We start from the raw sequence: 17,259 nt of genomic DNA, 5'->3' as shown, positions 1-17,259 counted from the left end.
TAATTCCTTCACATCTTTCGGCGTACATCCAAATCTGGACCGCCGGAACGGTCTCGGGATCCACACCCCTTGCGGATTGCGGTGGAGTTGCACGATAGTTATGGCTTGCACGCAGAAAAGAAATGTGTGAAGGCAAAGCAAAAGCATGCGGTGGCTGCGCGTGGTGTGATGTGGTGTGGTGGAGAGCATTTCGTATAAATTGGCATGTCACATGGGGAATGCAACAGAAACAGGAACAGGAAATGGCCATTATATAAATATATGTATATGCAAAGTTGTTACCGAGAAAGTGAGAGGGCCAAATGTAGCCATAAATCAATAGCGGCAGAGGAGAAGGGACGGGTAAGCATCATTCATATTTAAGGAAGCTTTGCTCTGTGGTCATTTTGGAGTTGTCGCCGTCACTTTTTCTTTTTTTCTGAGGGCAAAGGAGGGAGAGAGGACGGTGTAGAAGAAAAGAGAAGCTGCACGCGGATGGCTAGTGCGGGGCCCACTCACTCATATTTTTGGTGGCGAGAAAATGGGAGTACGTTTAGCAGCGGCAGCGGCAGCGGCAGCATGAGCAGGCACGGATCGTCAGATTTGACGTCCTCTTTAATAAATTCAAAAAAACCCTTGCTCTGCACACCGAATTTGGTAACGACATTTGCAGGGGCTAAAATATTCGTTACGCATTGCTAATTTATTTGAAAACGAGGGCTCCGATAATGCTAGGCATGAAATATTTACAAATCAAGGAAAATAAGAATTGAGAAGCACAATTTAAGATTATTTAGAGCATTTTTCAACAGCAGATCTCGAATTTTGACCAAGAGACTAGTTATCTTGTCATCTTTCAATAATAATAATATTGTAAGGTCGTCAACTTTTAAGCTTTTCTGTACTTCATATCAGATCTCCTCGATCTTGACTGATAACCTAGCTATCTTGTTGATCTTTGAATCTTCAAATAATTTGAGGATCGTCACTTTTTATTAACCTATTTTTGTGCTAGGTATGGATTTTATTATAAATTTTGAAAAATAGTTATTTATGTTTTCCGTCCTAAAATGATGTGAAGCTGTCAATTTTAAAAGTGTACTAGTGAACATCTTCGTAAGCTGCAGACTCTTATCTGCTCCTCAAGTTTAAGTAATGAATGATTTTAAAGAAACGTCTGTGAATTTTTTTTGAATAACTCTGGAAATAAAGCATGAGGATTTTATCTGAAGACGGGTAGGACAGGCGTCAAATCTGGTTCAAGGGCTGGGTTGGAGGATTGGATTATCCCACATACCAAAAATAATCATTATCGTTATCATTACTCAAAATCGCAATAAATGGATTTGCCACGCAATGTGAAGTGCAATGAATGATAATGATGACTATGTAAAAGTAACTGGATGGATGTATGTACTGCTGCTACTTCCGATTATTCTTCTTTTCCTCGCTTTGTCACCACATTTAATTTTCCTAGGTGGGGTGCTGGTTTTTTCATTCTTTCCATATCCAAAGTCTGCGCTGCCCGAGTCAGAGAGCAATATATGTATCTTGCCAGTATTATTAATCCTTGATATTAATAATTAACTTGCATGTGGTATAAATAATGAGCGCAAATTAATACGAGCGAGCATGCGCAAGATGAAGTATTCATTTCTTAAATGTCTGCCCCCTTTCATGTGAGTGCCTCCACGCCGAAGCCAGGCGTTTCTCTACACTACGTGTTTTCATCCCATGCTGCGTTTGCAGGGACCATTGTCTTCTAGTGTCTCCGTGTGTGTAATGGGCTTCACCAGTTTTAGCTGCTCTGGGCTTCAACTTTGAGCACAGATGCGGGTTTATTAAAGGGGCTGAAATCCCATTGAAAAAATACTTGGTTTTCTTTAGCTACTGGTAAGAGTGGAGAGTGGAAATAGAGGAGAAATCATGCCTAGAAGGCGAAGGGCGAATGGAGGAGGGATAAGTCACACCCCTGTGAAAGGGGAAAGTCCTCCTCCAGCTCCTGCAACTCCTCCTCAATCCAGCAAAGCCTTGCGGTTTCCTCTGCGGCCGGGCCTGGGTCAGGCTGGTATAAAATGCCTTGTCAAAGCAAATCACTTCCTTGCCGAGCTGCCTAACAAGGATCTTCATCAATATGACGTACGCCATAATTGCTTACAAATAAGAGTTTTTTCAATGCCAAATACTTTATAACGTTAAACTGGTTTAAGAGGCTTTGCTGGTTTGTTTGTTCAGGTGTGTATTACGCCGGAGGTGACATCTAGAGGCGTGAACAGAGCCATAATGGGGCAGCTGGTTAAGCTTTACAGAGATACAGAGTTGGGCAGAAGGCTTCCCGTTTACGATGGGCGGAAGAGCCTGTATACCGCTGGTTTGCTGCCCTTCAAATCTAAAGAATTTACCGTAACTCTTACAGAGGAGGATGATGGAATGTGTGCTGCCAGGTAAATTTTGTTTCTTTCTCCTAATCTCCCAGATCAATGGGTATGTGGTATATGCTCAAAATAGACCTTCAAAACACTGGTAGCTTTGAAATGTCAAATCCCTTTGTCTAACGCTGAACATTTTTAACTCAACCAACTAAGCGCTAAGCTGCATTGGGGGATTTATTTCACCAGAACACAAAAGCTTCTAGCAGTCTACTGAATTAGTACATCTCACGATGTTTGATACTCGTTAACAACATAGCTGCTACTAAATTTCCCCGAAAATACGCCTCTACTTTGTTGTTATTTTAACAGGTTGAAAAGTAGTGCTACTGTATCTATTATGTCGCAATTCACTGAGAAGGTGCATTTCAACAGTAATGCTTGTTCTAGGAAAGCTGCGATTCTAGGTCCTTTGAGTTGCATATTCGTAAAGAATGGAGTCATATCAGTGGGGAACAACTTCTATGGCATCTAAAAATTGTCGTCTAGAACATCATCTAGGTTTGAGTTCAATCCTATGGGGTTGTCTCTTCAAGGTAGGTTTCTTTGGATCAAAAAATGAAATAATCAAGTTATTTGCTTTTTGTTCAGTAACAAAGAAAGAGCGTCTAAGGAAAAACAATTCAAGGTGGTTATAAAGTTTGCAGCACGAGCAGATTTGCACCATTTAGGGCAGTTTCTAGCTGGTAGACAAGCAGACGCTCCTCAGGAAGCTCTGCAGGTGCTCGATATCGTATTGAGGGAATTGTCAACTAGCAGGTAGGCGTATCTTTCGGTTTCGAAAGAGCATTCATTTGACATTTTTGTTTATCATGCAAATATTCATTCATTTCAGTAATATATGATGTTATACACAGACACAAATACATTTTCATGCGCCATATGTACAGGCTATATGATTATACATGTATGTCTGTGTTTTCATATGATTGGAGGCTATGTGCTTCTATTGATTAATATATACGATAGCCTGAAGGTTCGTTTGGATGTGAAATTTTAGGTATTGTCCTGTTGGAAGGTCATTTTATTCCCCTGATTTGGGGAGACGGCAACCCCTAGGTGAGGGTTTGGAAACTTGGCGTGGGTTTTATCAGAGTATCAGGCCAACTCAGATGGGCCTTTCCCTTAATATAGGTACTGTTTTTTAACATCCAAATTTAAGCTACATAAAATTAAGATGAATAAATCAGAGCTCTGTTTGTCTATTGTATTTAAGCCGCTGTACCATATTTTGTACCAGTCTTGGAATTATTGGTGATGTTTTTGAATAGCAATTTGATTATGTAAATTTTTCTGGATTAGATTCTGTGAAGTTTTTTAATCATCAACGGTTTAGATTGCTCTCCGTGATCCATCATCAGGATGCAACAGAACATAAGGAGAACATAAATTTTCTTCTCATTATATTCTAACTTCTTCATCATTTTGATGATAGATCACTAAGTGTGATCTGAAATGTTGATGATAAAAAACTTAACATAATTGAACGCAGAAAAATTTCACTTAATTCACATGGATTTTGGAAATCTAATAGCATTGAGCAATTTAATTTTCATATCATTTTGCAGATATGTCTTCAACTGCTTTTATTGAGCCACTCCCGGTGATTGATTTTGTTGCAAAAATTTTAAACAAGGACGTGGTAACAAGGCCTTTGTCTGATGCTGATCGCGTAAAGGTATTCTTCTGCTCCTTGAACATGCTTGTCAGTTCTGAAGATTATTTTTTCCTTTCTGCATAGGGGGTAATTATATTTTCCTATGTTCATATGTCATAATGTCAGACACAATAATTTGTAAATATCAAACTATGATAATAATGACATTCATCAGTATTTGGAGATTTCAGCCTTGTGGTTTGGAAGGGCTTATTCAAAAATTTGCTTTTGCACTGAATATTCTTCTACAGCTTTCCAATATCATTAATTTTTAAAATTTTGATGATGATGCTCAATTTGAATGAGTTAATGGACCTACTTTCTGATGTCAAGCTTTGATTTGATTGCCTGTTTGTTAACTAGGGTTCAAATACTTGGAATTGCACGAAACATTATAAATGGGATTTATGTTTCATGAGATAAATGGAAAACAATAAATAGAACAAAGAATAGTTGAACCAATCCAATAATTGATGGATGTGATGTAAAGGAAAAACATGCTTATAAAGTTGGCCGCCAAGTAAATACATGTGTAGAGTTGATGATAATAAGAAAATGATGTGAGAGACGTAAAATTTTATAATCTATTTTTTTAGAGAAGGATATATTTTCTGGGATCTCCAAAGTCCATGTGTGGAGTCATGATTAACATAAATGAAGGCCATAGTAAACAATTAAATAATTGTTTCTTTTTCAAAATAATTAAGCTTCCAGATAGGGTTGGGACTCAAGTTGCCCTCTCAAAGTGTCCATGACGTTCAATTCTTGTTGGGTGCAATTGGGGCAACACTAGCATATCCCAAAACTTGATACATAAACATTTTGATTTACATAGTTTAATCATGCATTAAAGCATGATGATATAAAGTCTAATGCTTTACCAGACCTTACCTTGGGTACTTAGCTTCATGGCTTCTTTGAACCTGACATTTTCTTTCTTTACTTACTCCTATTCAATTCTTTATCTCTTCTACCCACAGGAAATGCATCTTACAGCTTTTGAGGCTGTTACAATAAAATGTAAGAAAATACATGGAATATGCTTGCCATGTGTCTCATTTGAAATTTACATCAGTGCACCTGTTGCAATGTCAATTTAGTTGTATTGGTTATATTCAATGATCCTTAATCATATATTACAATATACACTGCAATAAGAAAGATTATCCCCCACCACATCACCCAATTCATATATGTATACCAGATATCCATGCAAACCAAATATATCCCTATGGATATCAATGCTGCTTTCAATTATTGGTATGATCACATGTGTATCTTATTGGGAATACTTCTAAGATGAATAACTTTGATGCTGAAGGTACAAACTCTTGTGATACATCAGAAGTCAAGTTTCATGTTTTCTTTACAGCATTCATTGTGTTGCCATCATTAAACAATTCATTTTTTTCTTCTGAAGAAAGATTGTAATCAAGGAAACTAAATAAGGTTTATTTTTTCTTATAAGTTTTTAAATTTGTACTTAAAAATGTTTTATTCAACCAGCCAGCAAACTTATGGTTTTCGGTAACTGTGTGAATGTTGTGTATTAATAAGATTAAAAAGGCATTGCGAGGTGTAAAAGTAGAAGTGACACATCGGGTAAATGTGCGTCGAAAGTACCGCATTTCTGGATTGACGTCACAACCCACCCGGGAGCTAAGGTAGGGTTCTTATAATCTTTTAAGCTTAAACATTTTATTGCACTTATATCTATTCTTGAGAGGCATGTGTTAATAGCTATGTTAATATCTATCCTAGCTTTTTCATGTTGTACTCATGTTTAAGATCTTTGTTTTAGTTTGTAGAGGGATCTAGGCCTTACTCGTTTATGCTTGAAAATTTCACCAAAATAAAAATGTGTTATTTTCTTTGAAACAATATGTTTTCAAACTAAATATGACTGAACTCCAAGTTATTTTTGTTTTAAAAGGTTCCCAGTGGATGAGAAATCAACGATGAAATCAGTAGTTGAGTATTTCCAAGAAATGTATGGTTTCAAAATTCAGCATCCCCACCTTCCTTGTCTTCAAGTTGGAAACTCACAAAAGGCAAACTATCTGCCAATGGAGGTAGAGCTTTACATACAGTCAAACCAACTGAGTTCTCTTTCAAGTTTCAACAAATATATACGATCAATAGCTTTCTACCCATGATTTAAGTATTGACTTCAACTTTTATGGAAATACATAGGCTTGCAAGATTGTGGAAGGGCAGAGATATTCAAAGCGGTTGAATGAGAAACAAATTACTAATTTGTTGAAAGTTACATGCCAGCGGCCCCAAGAAAGGGAAACGGACATCTTACAGGTTTTCATCTTTTATGAATCAAAGTCAAACAAGTAGATAGTCTTCTTAACTTTTCTAGCAGTGTTGCATGGGAGTTGTTGATTTCATTTGCTTTTGTTGATGTAATGATATTGTTGTACTGCAAAGTGTGTTGGGGGGATGGTCGGGTGGATCTCTGTTGTGGGAGGAGTCTGTGTGTTTGTCTATTTACACAAACTTATCCGCTGAAATATACTTATGATAAGGTGTAGGCTGTCCTTGTAATTTTTAACAATGTATAATAGACCCTGAGATCTTATTAATGTACCTAACAGAAAGTCTTTGGACTCAATGGGCATCTAAGGTGTAGAGTGTTTTTCTGCAGACTGTTTACCATAACGATTATGATCAAGATCCTTATGCAAAGGAATTTGATATAAAAATTAGTGACAAGCTTGCCTCTGTAGAAGCTCGAATCCTCCCTGCTCCATGGGTAAAGACCTCATTCTTTGTATGGATAAATATTATAACTTGCAAAGTGGGTATATATTTTTTATTGTGTGAAATAGTCACATTATTTTATACTTTGGATTAATGTAGTAATTTCCACATGTAGTTGAAATATCATGATACCGGAAAGGAAAAAGTTTGTCTGCCTCAAGTTGGTCAATGGAACATGATGAATAAGGTAAGTAATATTTCCTGCTCAAGTGATTAGATTGCATTTAAACTTTACAGTATCCAGCTTGCTTGATCAACAACAGGGAGAATTTACTGTATTAGATAAAACAAATAGTAGTCTGATGTCTTATAAGGAGATGTGTGGCTTTTGCTAATTAATATTTACATATGCTAAATAAAACAGAAAATGGTGAATGGAGGGACAGTTAACCACTGGGCTTGCATCAACTTTTCACGAAGTGTTCAGGAGAGTGTTGCCCGTGGGTTTTGTCATGAGCTGGCTCAAATGTGCCAAATCTCTGGCATGGTAGGAATATGCAGGAACTGATATTGTTTCTTTACTCTTTTTTTGGCAGACATGCAGAATTGTTTTCTAGTTAATCTGATCTTTTATACTGAAGCATAGAAAATGGAAATTTTACTATTTTTGTCATTGTGTTGCAGGTGTTCAACCTTGAACCTGTAATTCCAATCTACAATGCACGTCCTGAACAGGTGGACAGGGCTTTAAAAAATGTTTACAAGGAGGCAATGAATAGGCTCAGAGGCAAGGAATTGGAGCTACTCATAGTCATTTTGCCTGATAACAATGGGTCATTGTATGGTAGGTATTATTCAAAATTTAGTACTTACAATGCATTAGGATTATCAAATTCTGCACCCAATTAACTTTACAGAAACTTTGTCAAGCGTACATGGGGCTATTAAGTAGTTCACTTCTGATTGCATTTATGAATCTTTTTAACCCTGGATTATTTTAGTAGACAAACCGTTGCACTCTGAGCATTTAACATGGGTACCTTAATTCTGGCATGAATGCAGGAGATTTGAAAAGAATATGTGAAACTGATCTTGGCATAATATCTCAGTGCTGTTTGACAAAGCACGTTTTTAAAATAAGCAGACAGTACCTGGCTAATGTCTCTCTAAAGATTAATGTAAAGGTAAGCTTTGCAATTTTTGAGTTTAATGATAAAAGCTCATTTAGTACTCTAGTGACCAGGGTCAGTTTGATTCGTTTTCACAATGGGTCAGGTTGACTCGTTTTCACAATACTTTAGTGCACACTGTTTTTAGTTTTCCAATCTTTTGCTGGGAGTTATCTCACTATTCATAACTCAGTGCTTTGGCTTTGGATACTGGTAATTGTATGCTGTTTCATATGTGTGCTGCAGATGGGTGGAAGAAACACCGTGCTTTTGGATGCTCTCAGCTGGAGGATACCTTTAGTGAGTGATATACCGACCATAATTTTTGGGGCAGATGTTACACATCCAGAGAATGGAGAGGAAACCAGTCCTTCCATAGCAGCTGTAAATCTAATAATTCTTCTCTATTGTTTGTTGTTTTGATGTCAAAATTTTGGAATACAACTTCTATGTTGTCAAAATTAGAATAGATGAATTTTTTTGTAGACATAGGTGGTTGCAATTTAGGCATTTCTTGATAGGTGGTGGTATGAACAATTGTTTTTTGTAGTAGATTGTAATGAAGATGGTAGTGGATTTGCCACCATGTTTAATATTTTTTGATTCATGAACTTTCAGGTTGTTGCTTCACAAGATTGGCCTGAAGTCACAAAGTATGCAGGTTTAGTCTGTGCTCAAGCACATCGGCAAGAGTTGATTCAAGATTTGTTTAAGACCTGGCAGGATCCTGTGAGAGGCACTGTAACTGGGGGCATGATAAAGTATATATTCTTTTGTTTTTCTATCCCTCAACTATATAGGGTTTTCAGAGTCTGAAAATTGAATCCATATGTAAATAGATCACAGTGCTCAATATTTAATAATAGGCAATAGGGATAATACATAAGGTGTAGAAAAATTTAAACTAGTGCTGACTTCTCTGTTGGATTGTGTGACAATGTTTTATTACTCTTCTGTATTGTGTAAAACTTTAAACACCTTTATTATTGTACTGAAAATATGGTGTGGGGAGAGAGAGGCTTCTGATCACCAGAATTACATCTATAGAGAACATGACAATCCCTTTTCTAATAGGGCATAGTAATAAAAATTTATATAATATGGGGTGGTTGCAGGGAGCTCTTAATTTCGTTTCGGAAGGCAACAGGGCAGAAGCCTGCTAGAATCATATTTTACAGGTAATTAGTGTTTTTTTTGTTATCACTAGTAACAAAGCATCTCGTTTTTCACCGAACCATAATGCAACTGACATTGCCCAACAGAGATGGTGTTAGTGATTGCCAGTTTTATCAAGTACTTCTCTATGAGTTGGATGCAATCCGCAAGGTGAATATTCTGCTGGGTGTGAATGCCCTTTTTGAAATTTGTAGTAACCATTCCTACCTGTAGCTACCTGTAATTGATCTGATTTATCTATTGTTTCCAGGCCTGTGCATCACTTGAACCAAATTATCAACCACCGGTAACATTTGTGGTGGTACAAAAGCGTCATCATACAAGGTTATTTGCTAACAACCATAGGAACAAGAACACCACTGATAGGAGTGGAAACATCTTACCAGGTAATAAGGGAAATACACAAATTTTTCTTTTGTTTTCATGTTTTTGTTAAAATAGTTGACATATTATTCTGCCAGGCACCGTAGTGGATTCCAAGATTTGTCATCCGACTGAATTTGATTTTTACCTATGCAGTCATGCCGGTATTCAGGTATGCACTTGACTTAAATTATAATGAATCTTCTTTAGTCAGTAGTTTGTTTAAAAGCAACTGATTGTGGCCTATGAAATGTTTGGTTATCAGGGAACAAGCAGGCCTGCTCATTACCATGTTCTTTGGGATGAAAACAATTTTACAGCTGATGGGATGCAGTCATTAACAAACAACCTCTGTTACACGTACGTAGTCTCAATCCAAAAATTAAAAGAACTTTCACTGGAAATTTGTGTTTTTACATCTTTTCTTATGTGGCAGCGCTTATATGCCAACTATTCTGTTGGTTTGGCCCCCGCCGATTGTTTACATCACGGGACTCTTCTTTTTTCTTTTGTGTGGGGTGGGCGCCCGATTTGACAGTGTCTTCGGCTTTGTCTTGGACTTTGCAGGAAGCCCAACGTTAATATCATTTTGTCTAGAAACTTGATTTTCAAAGACATTAAATCCTGAGCCCTCTATGAGTACTACAACTTTTGCGTAACTTAACCATTGATGTGGTCCTTAAAGTGGGCCTAAATTAACTCAACTCTCCACTGCATCTGCCAATACAAAATTAATAACTAGAAACTTGCGTGGTCTACTAGACATTTCATTGATTAACACAATCCTCCGCCATATCTGCTACTACAAAATTAATTGCTACAAACTTTGCGTGGTCTACTAGACATTTTATTGAGATGTGTTATAAATGCCACCCATATCTTTGGATTTCCAAGTAAAGGTCCTGAGGATTTCATTTTCTGGGGATATGCAGACAAGTCATATCTTAATTATAAATCATGTGTCAAGTTCTTAAAATTGGGACTGAAATTGATGGTGAATTCCTTTTGAAAGAAGAACCAAGAACGTGTACTCTTTAAAATTCTTGCTTTTAGTAAATTATTATAATGAATGCAACTGGAGGAGCCGCATGTACCCAAGTAGACCCCCACCTTTACACCTCACCGGACCAAAGGCCTGAATACACAGGCATTATCAATGAGGCCCTAGTCATTGCTATACTCAATATCTCAAAGCTTTTTCACTCTCCCAGATAATCGTAAACATGGAGAAACGGAAAGCATGCTTTAAACACGTCGAGAAGAATTTCAAATGGGACTCTAATCCTTACCAGTGGGCTTGAATCTTTAGTAAAAGTATGATTCCATTAGCAATAAAAGTTTCACTTTTCTTTTTTGCCATTCGCTTAGCGTAAACTAAAGTGTTACGTGGAAAATGATGAAAAGGAAAAGTAGGGATTTGGGTAGGCGTGCAGAGTGCTGGTGTTACTTTTATTTTGGTCTCTTACTTGTATCGCATGCTTTCAGGTATGCGCGCTGCACCCGCTCTGTATCTATAGGTATGTGTCAGAAGAGCATAATGCTTAGCTTCCTTACGCTTTTATTCTTTTATTTCCTTTCGTTGACGTAATAATAGCGTGGCGGCACGTTTAAGGCTATGAGCTACTTACTGGATAGTAATTAGAGAAAGCTGTGCGATGCAGTTCCCCCAGCATACTATGCACACTTGGCTGCTTTTAGAGCGCGGTACTACATGGAACCAGACATGTCAGACAACGGATCACTGTCCACTGGAACAGGCAATGGCAATGGCAACGCCCACGCCAACGGCAAAGCTGGAACACGCCATAACAGCACTGGCATTGGCAATGGCAATGGTACACGCGTGGGCGTTCGCCAGTTGCCTGCCCTCAAGGAAAATGTGAAGAAAGTTATGTTCTATTGTTGATCCCTCATGACTCACACTAACTATCTGTTGTATTTTAGAGCGCTGGTGTCCTCATGGATACACACACATTTTGTAATAATCACGAGCCCTTTCCCATGACAGACAGCCCTCTCATCATTCTTGGCATGGTGGAATATTTCATTGGAGGGATTCTTGTGGGCTTTGGCCTCAAGCAGAGGAAATGTACCATTCTTGCAGGGGTGGCCCCGCTTAACTCTCTATTTCAGAAACAGCTAAAGTTGATTGGGAACGTGTCATCTATCATCTCTCATCTTCTCTTCTTTTAATGGAAAGAGGTGTATTTTCAATGGGAACACTTTTTTTAACAGGTTTCTCGGGGCCTCTTCCATCTTCAGATGCCATTATAGTGTATTTGTTCAGCTGGGTGGACAGTTTAATGTAAATAGTAATTGTATTGAAAATGAGGTGTAGGAATTTACGAGTTAATTTTGGAAATTGTTAATTAGGGTGAGTTTTGAAATACATACCTTAGAAAACTAGGAAGGAGCCTTTTAATTGGAATCAGACAATGGGCCAACTAAATTTCAATATTTATATGCATAAATTGTGTTGTTAACACATAACTGGTATCTTTATTCTTTTACCCTAACGGTGGAGTATTTGATATGGTTTTTGAAATTTAAGTTCCACCTATATTCAAAATGAGAATAGGTAGGAAATATCTATATATCTTTAGATGAAACTAGCTAGAGTAGGTAGGAAATATCTTTATATCTTTAGATGAAACTAGTTTATACATTTAGATGATGTTAATGAAAATTTAAGATTCTAAAATTATAATAGTTGTTACAGTACACATGTCAAATATTACTACAGCTTTTTGTACTTTTTGTATTAATTGTAAGTGTTTGATATATATTTGTTGAAAATGAAGTAGTTCTAAAACTTATTCATTATTAATGATAAAGTGGGAGATTGGTCTATATCTTTAGATCATAATGAAAATTTTAAGATTTTAAACAACACTTCTTACCATAGATTAGTTATTATTAGTCATCAATATTTGTTGTAAACAATTATTATATCGAATTTTCAACATTATATATCATTTGTAATATGAAGTCTCTAGAAGAACATGTTTATGAATTTTTTAACATTATATATCATTTGTAAATATGAAGTCTCTGGCAGAACATGTTTATAAACCTTATGAAACTATCAAAATCTTATCTTAGGATATGTGCATACCCATGTAATGTTAAATATATCTTGAATTTTTTTAAAGTAATAAGCATCTTAATAAATAGTACTTTTCTAAGAATTTATTAAATAGTTATCTCATGTTTGGTAAGGTCGGTTATTACAAATAATTATAAGCTTTGTTATTATTGTTTCATTTTTAAATTCAAGCCTTGTTATTCTTGTTTTTCTTCTTAATTATATAAATTTTGAATGCATCTAATTTTGTTCTTAACTACGTATATTTGGCTTCATGAGATTGTGAATTTTGTGTTAGAATCAATACCTAAATTGATTAACATTGATTTGTCAATTAATATAGGCAAACCTCCCTAAGTGGCATCAAAGTCGAAAGGAAGTATTTGAAAACTTCTGAAATTTTTAAAATTCTACTCTACACATAAGAGAATATGATCAAAAATTGTCAAAATTGTGAGTTTTATCACTTCCAATGTATTCAATTGTTAAATTTGAAATGATGAACATGGAAAAATATGTTGTGTATAGCTTTGTGACCTTCCTTGGATTGAATTTGGTAAATATTGAAGACAAAAACTAGCTGGCTTAATCCACACAAACTTAAAAGGAAAAGCTATTGAAGAAAACCTAGTTTGTGGTTAGAGAGAATGAGATGTTTTGGGTGGCTAGAAAAAGCTAGTAGACACCAACTAGTCATGCGATTTCTATTATTGTTTCTTGGTTTCACACTTGATGTTCTTCTAAATTTTTGCTATTTTTGTTTAGAAGGATTTATTTTATGTTATTCATGAGATTCATTTTTTCTACCTTAGTTTTTTTAAGAGAAGGGTTGAATTCTTTGTATAGTTTTTTCTAGAGAAGGGTTGAATTCTTTGTATCTTATTTTTATCAATATTAAAAAACAACAAACTTATAACCTAGAATAATAGAAATTTTGCTATTTTTGTTTAGAAGGATTTAGTTTATGTTATTCATGAGATTCATTTTTTCTACCAAAGTTTTTTTAAGAGAAGGGTTGAATTCTTTGTATAGTTTTTTCTAGAGAAGGGTTGAATTCTTTGTATCTTATTTTTATCAATATTAAAATAAAAAAAAACTTATAACCTAGAATAATAGAAATAGTAACAATGCACATGCATTAGTTTTAGTGATGGCATTTGGAAGTTACTAGCTCTTGAGGAAAATTCAAGAAAGCGATGATTTTGACTTGGATTTTGGTTTCCCTCAATTTGAATTTGTAGGACTTGTTATTTTACATTGTGGCTCAATCAACATTTGGCTAATGGTTGTCCAGTTTTCCAAATGCAAAGTGACTATTAGTAGACGTATATTTCTAATATAAAACTATTTTACTAAATTTGTGATAATGACATGAACAATTGAATTTTACATTTCATCTACATTGATATGACATCTGTCCAACTTGTAATTACATATGAAAAGATTAAAAATATAACCATTCCACTTATTACCAATGATTGAACGACTTCCTATTATACCATATCCAAGTATTACTTCGTTTGGTCAACATATACACTACAATCACTAAAAGAATATTCTTAGGCTCATCAACTTCAAAACATTATATGTAATAAAATTTATTTATAGATAATACGTGATTGAATTCATGAAGATATATGGTATATATTTCATGGCTGTCAGTATAAAACATTGATTTACATCTCTTACACCACATATTTTGCAATAGGTTGAGCACTACTGTTAGCAAAATTGCCCCCCAACCAAAAAATTGAATTCAAATGCCTGACATCCCCCAACGGTCATATCTATTAAAAAATTCAAACATTTGAATAATATAAGAGCACATTAAAACTTTAGTTTACCTATTTTATCCTATGGCCTGAAACCTTTCATGTTATATCCTTTAAAGTCTTTTAAGTTGTGACCGTGTGAAAACTTCAGTGTGTGGTTGCACACAATTATGACTTAACCATGTTTCCAACTGTGAAGATGCGAGGTGGTTTGTTTCTGCAGTTGCACAATGTCGAGGCATTTTTTTATAACAGCAGGGTTTCAGTTGCGATGTTGTGTTCCCCTTGTCGCACGATCACAAGAAGATTAATGGATGCAAGTTTCAGGTCAAGGGACCTAGCCTTTCTAGCCGTTAGATGCAGTAAGATCTACAGACATCGTTTCTGTGCTTTCCAAAAATGCAAGGTCCTTAGCTCATCTGAGGAAGCGCCTGATTGCCACATGGATAAGTGGGGCCAGTTTCAATGAAGGAAGCCAGTGCAGTCTTTTTACCTTGTTGTGTCATCACAGGGGTACTTTTCATCTATTGAATGAAGGGTTAACTAGGTCAATTGATAGTTTTCATTTGAAAAAGTTTCAAGGTCAGCAGGCTAGTCAATGTTCACATGTTCGCAAGCAGTTTGGGGTTAACCCTAATTAAGGTTCCGATGGAGCGATCTTCTTGTTCGCGTGATCGCCACAAGTTAACATTGATCCATGGTTAGGGTTGCGACTGAGCAACTTCAACATGTAAAGTCCCAACTCTGTGACAAAATAGTATGGTCATGATCTCACGATGGCCTTTGTATCATGAGATCGTCAAACAAATTGAGTTAGGGTCCGATGCCACGAGGCAGGGTTTTATGTGTGGTTAGGTTGTTGTAGCATCACCACTGTCGAGAGATCGTGAGCTAGAGTAGAGACTTGCTCAATGTTACGACAATCAACGATCGTAGGATTGTAGCAAAAGATGGTCAAAGTTAAGATGTCATAGCTAAAGAAGAGTTTTGATCTTACGACAAGCAGTTGTCGTAAGATCTCAAGGGTAAAGTTTCTAACTGTCGATGTTACGAAAGGAATGTTTGTTGTTTGTCGTGTGGTCGTAAGGGTGAAAAAGATAACTGTTGAAGGCACAACATAATTAGCCTAACCGTTGTCGTTAGATCGTAGATGCAAAAGTGAGGTGTTTCGATGCTACGACAAGCTGTGTATCGTAAGATTGGTGGCCAAGCTAGAAAGTGTTAAGATATTACAACAAAGATTGATCATAGGTTCGTAGGATCATGTTGTCATGCCATTGTAAGATTGAAGAACCCAAACAGTTGAATTCATGATGTCGCAATGCTACGATAAAGGGTTGGTCGTATGATTGCAAAGTGATTTTTTCAAGCTTCTGAAGCTATGATTAGGTGTTTGACGTATGATTGTAACATCGTAACATTATGAGGAGCAGATAAAGGAGTAGTTTCCAGTCTAATCTCAGCCATAGGTTTCCAGATCATTAACAATCGACAAATGCTTGCATTTTCAAGATGCATGATTTTTAAGGAATGCGATTAAGTGCCTCGCCACCACATGGATTGTGGCTCCATTTCTCAGTGTGGGCCGCAAAGATTGAAAAAGATGTGTCAGGGAAGTTGCTAGGTGGGTGTGTTTCATTGGTCAAGGACAAGTTTTTGTCAGTATTTTCAAGCTTTTTGCAACTATTGATTTGCCAAGATCAATGGATGGAAAATGCACACATTTTGAAGATACTCGTTCTTTAACTCAAGTAGGGAAACGAGAGGGTGCCACATGTCCTTGTGGGCCAAGCTCAAAGGGTCAAGGTTGATTGCATCATCGAAGCTATTATTTTTATTCATCGGATAAGGTTTATTTCTTTCAAACAATGCATTGTATCAATTTTATTGAAGGGGTCAAGTTGTGACCATGCGACAAGTAGTCATTTTCTCAGTATTCATAATAGTTGTAAGATCTTTGATCTACGATTGGTGCTTGCATGCTTTTCAAAGGTGCAAAGTTTTTAGCCAAAGCAGGTGAACGCCTGACAAATACGTGTCTAGGTTAGTGAAGAGGTATTCCAATCTTACGACGAGGGTTGTTGTTCATGGGATTGTAGGAATGAAAAAGTGTTGATGTTATGATATTCAGATATCATAACATCGTAGGAACAGATGGTCATGAATGACTTAAAAGATTGTTGCGATCTTATGACAAATCCATGTTCGTAAGATCATAAGTATTGCTGGAGAGTCTCCTGAAGGCATGAAGAGCAAAGGTTGGCGTAGCATTAGGTTATTGTGAGATTGTTAGGTGCCATAGGATCGTGGGTTAAGCAAAGATGTTTTTCAATGCTATGAAAGGTCAGCAATTGTAAGATCACGAGTTTGACTTTCTAGTCTTTCAAAGCTACGAGGAGCTAGGTTGTCATATGATCGTGAGATCATAGCATCGCTGGAAGCATAAAGGTAAAAAGGTTAGTTTCGATACAATCAACTATCAGATGAGAAATAAATGGGTTCAATCAAAAAGTTTAATCAATAGAAACAGGCAAAAGGCAGTGTCTTGATCTTACGATGAACTAATGTCGTAAGATCGTAGGTGCAAATAAAGAGATCGTCGAAGTTGTGATAGGGCTAAGATAACTATTGTTGTAGGATCATAGGTGTTATGCGCTCAGGTGTCAATGTTACGCTTGACTACAATCGTGAGATCATAAGGTCAGTTAACTTGATTGTAATATCATGGGATGAGATGGATGGTCTTACAACCCTACGATATGGAGTTGTCGTAAGATCGTGTGGTTTGTTGTTGTCGTAAGGAAAGTAGGAAGGCTTGATGCTACGATGAATGGACAATTCTAAGATCATAAAGGTCAGTTTTCGAGCAAAAGGTGATTTCAAGGGTTTTGACTTCATTAAATGATCGTAAGATCATGAG

At 36.4% G+C, this 17,259-nt stretch overlaps 1 protein-coding gene across 1 annotated transcript; it reads left to right on the top strand.

Moving 5' to 3' along the window:
- Positions 1-626: 626 nt before the first annotated feature.
- Positions 627-11,810, top strand: LOC149538639 (protein argonaute 10-like). Its single transcript, XM_089799950.1, has 22 exons — positions 627-2,118; positions 2,215-2,423; positions 3,000-3,167; positions 3,409-3,542; positions 3,977-4,086; positions 5,623-5,729; positions 5,999-6,137; positions 6,259-6,375; positions 6,719-6,826; positions 6,950-7,021; positions 7,199-7,321; positions 7,459-7,618; positions 7,837-7,958; positions 8,190-8,327; positions 8,562-8,704; positions 9,059-9,121; positions 9,206-9,269; positions 9,370-9,505; positions 9,581-9,654; positions 9,748-9,842; positions 10,968-10,999; positions 11,144-11,810. Exons 1-22 carry the CDS (start codon positions 1,906-1,908, stop codon positions 11,386-11,388), a joined length of 2,772 nt encoding a protein of 923 aa, XP_089656076.1. The 5' UTR covers positions 627-1,905; the 3' UTR covers positions 11,389-11,810.
- Positions 11,811-17,259: the final 5,449 nt, after the last annotated feature.

This window comes from Cupressus sempervirens, chromosome 9, assembly GCF_028749045.1.
Source record: "Cupressus sempervirens isolate cs-2001-9-10 chromosome 9, ASM2874904v1, whole genome shotgun sequence".
NCBI classification, from domain to species: domain Eukaryota; kingdom Viridiplantae; phylum Streptophyta; class Pinopsida; order Cupressales; family Cupressaceae; genus Cupressus; species Cupressus sempervirens.
The sequence above is the reverse complement of the archived record's forward strand: the minus strand, read 5'-3'. Positions and strand labels throughout refer to the sequence as shown.

Coding starts and splice junctions, on each gene's coding strand:
- LOC149538639 (XM_089799950.1), top strand. CDS start 1,906: ATGCCTAGAAGGCGAAGGGCGAATGGAGGAGGGATAAGTCACACCCCT. Junction 2,424..2,999: donor GATGGAATGTGTGCTGCCAG/GTAAATTTTGTT, acceptor CTTTTTGTTCAG/TAACAAAGAAAGAGCGTCTA. Junction 7,959..8,189: donor CTCTAAAGATTAATGTAAAG/GTAAGCTTTGCA, acceptor TGTGTGCTGCAG/ATGGGTGGAAGAAACACCGT.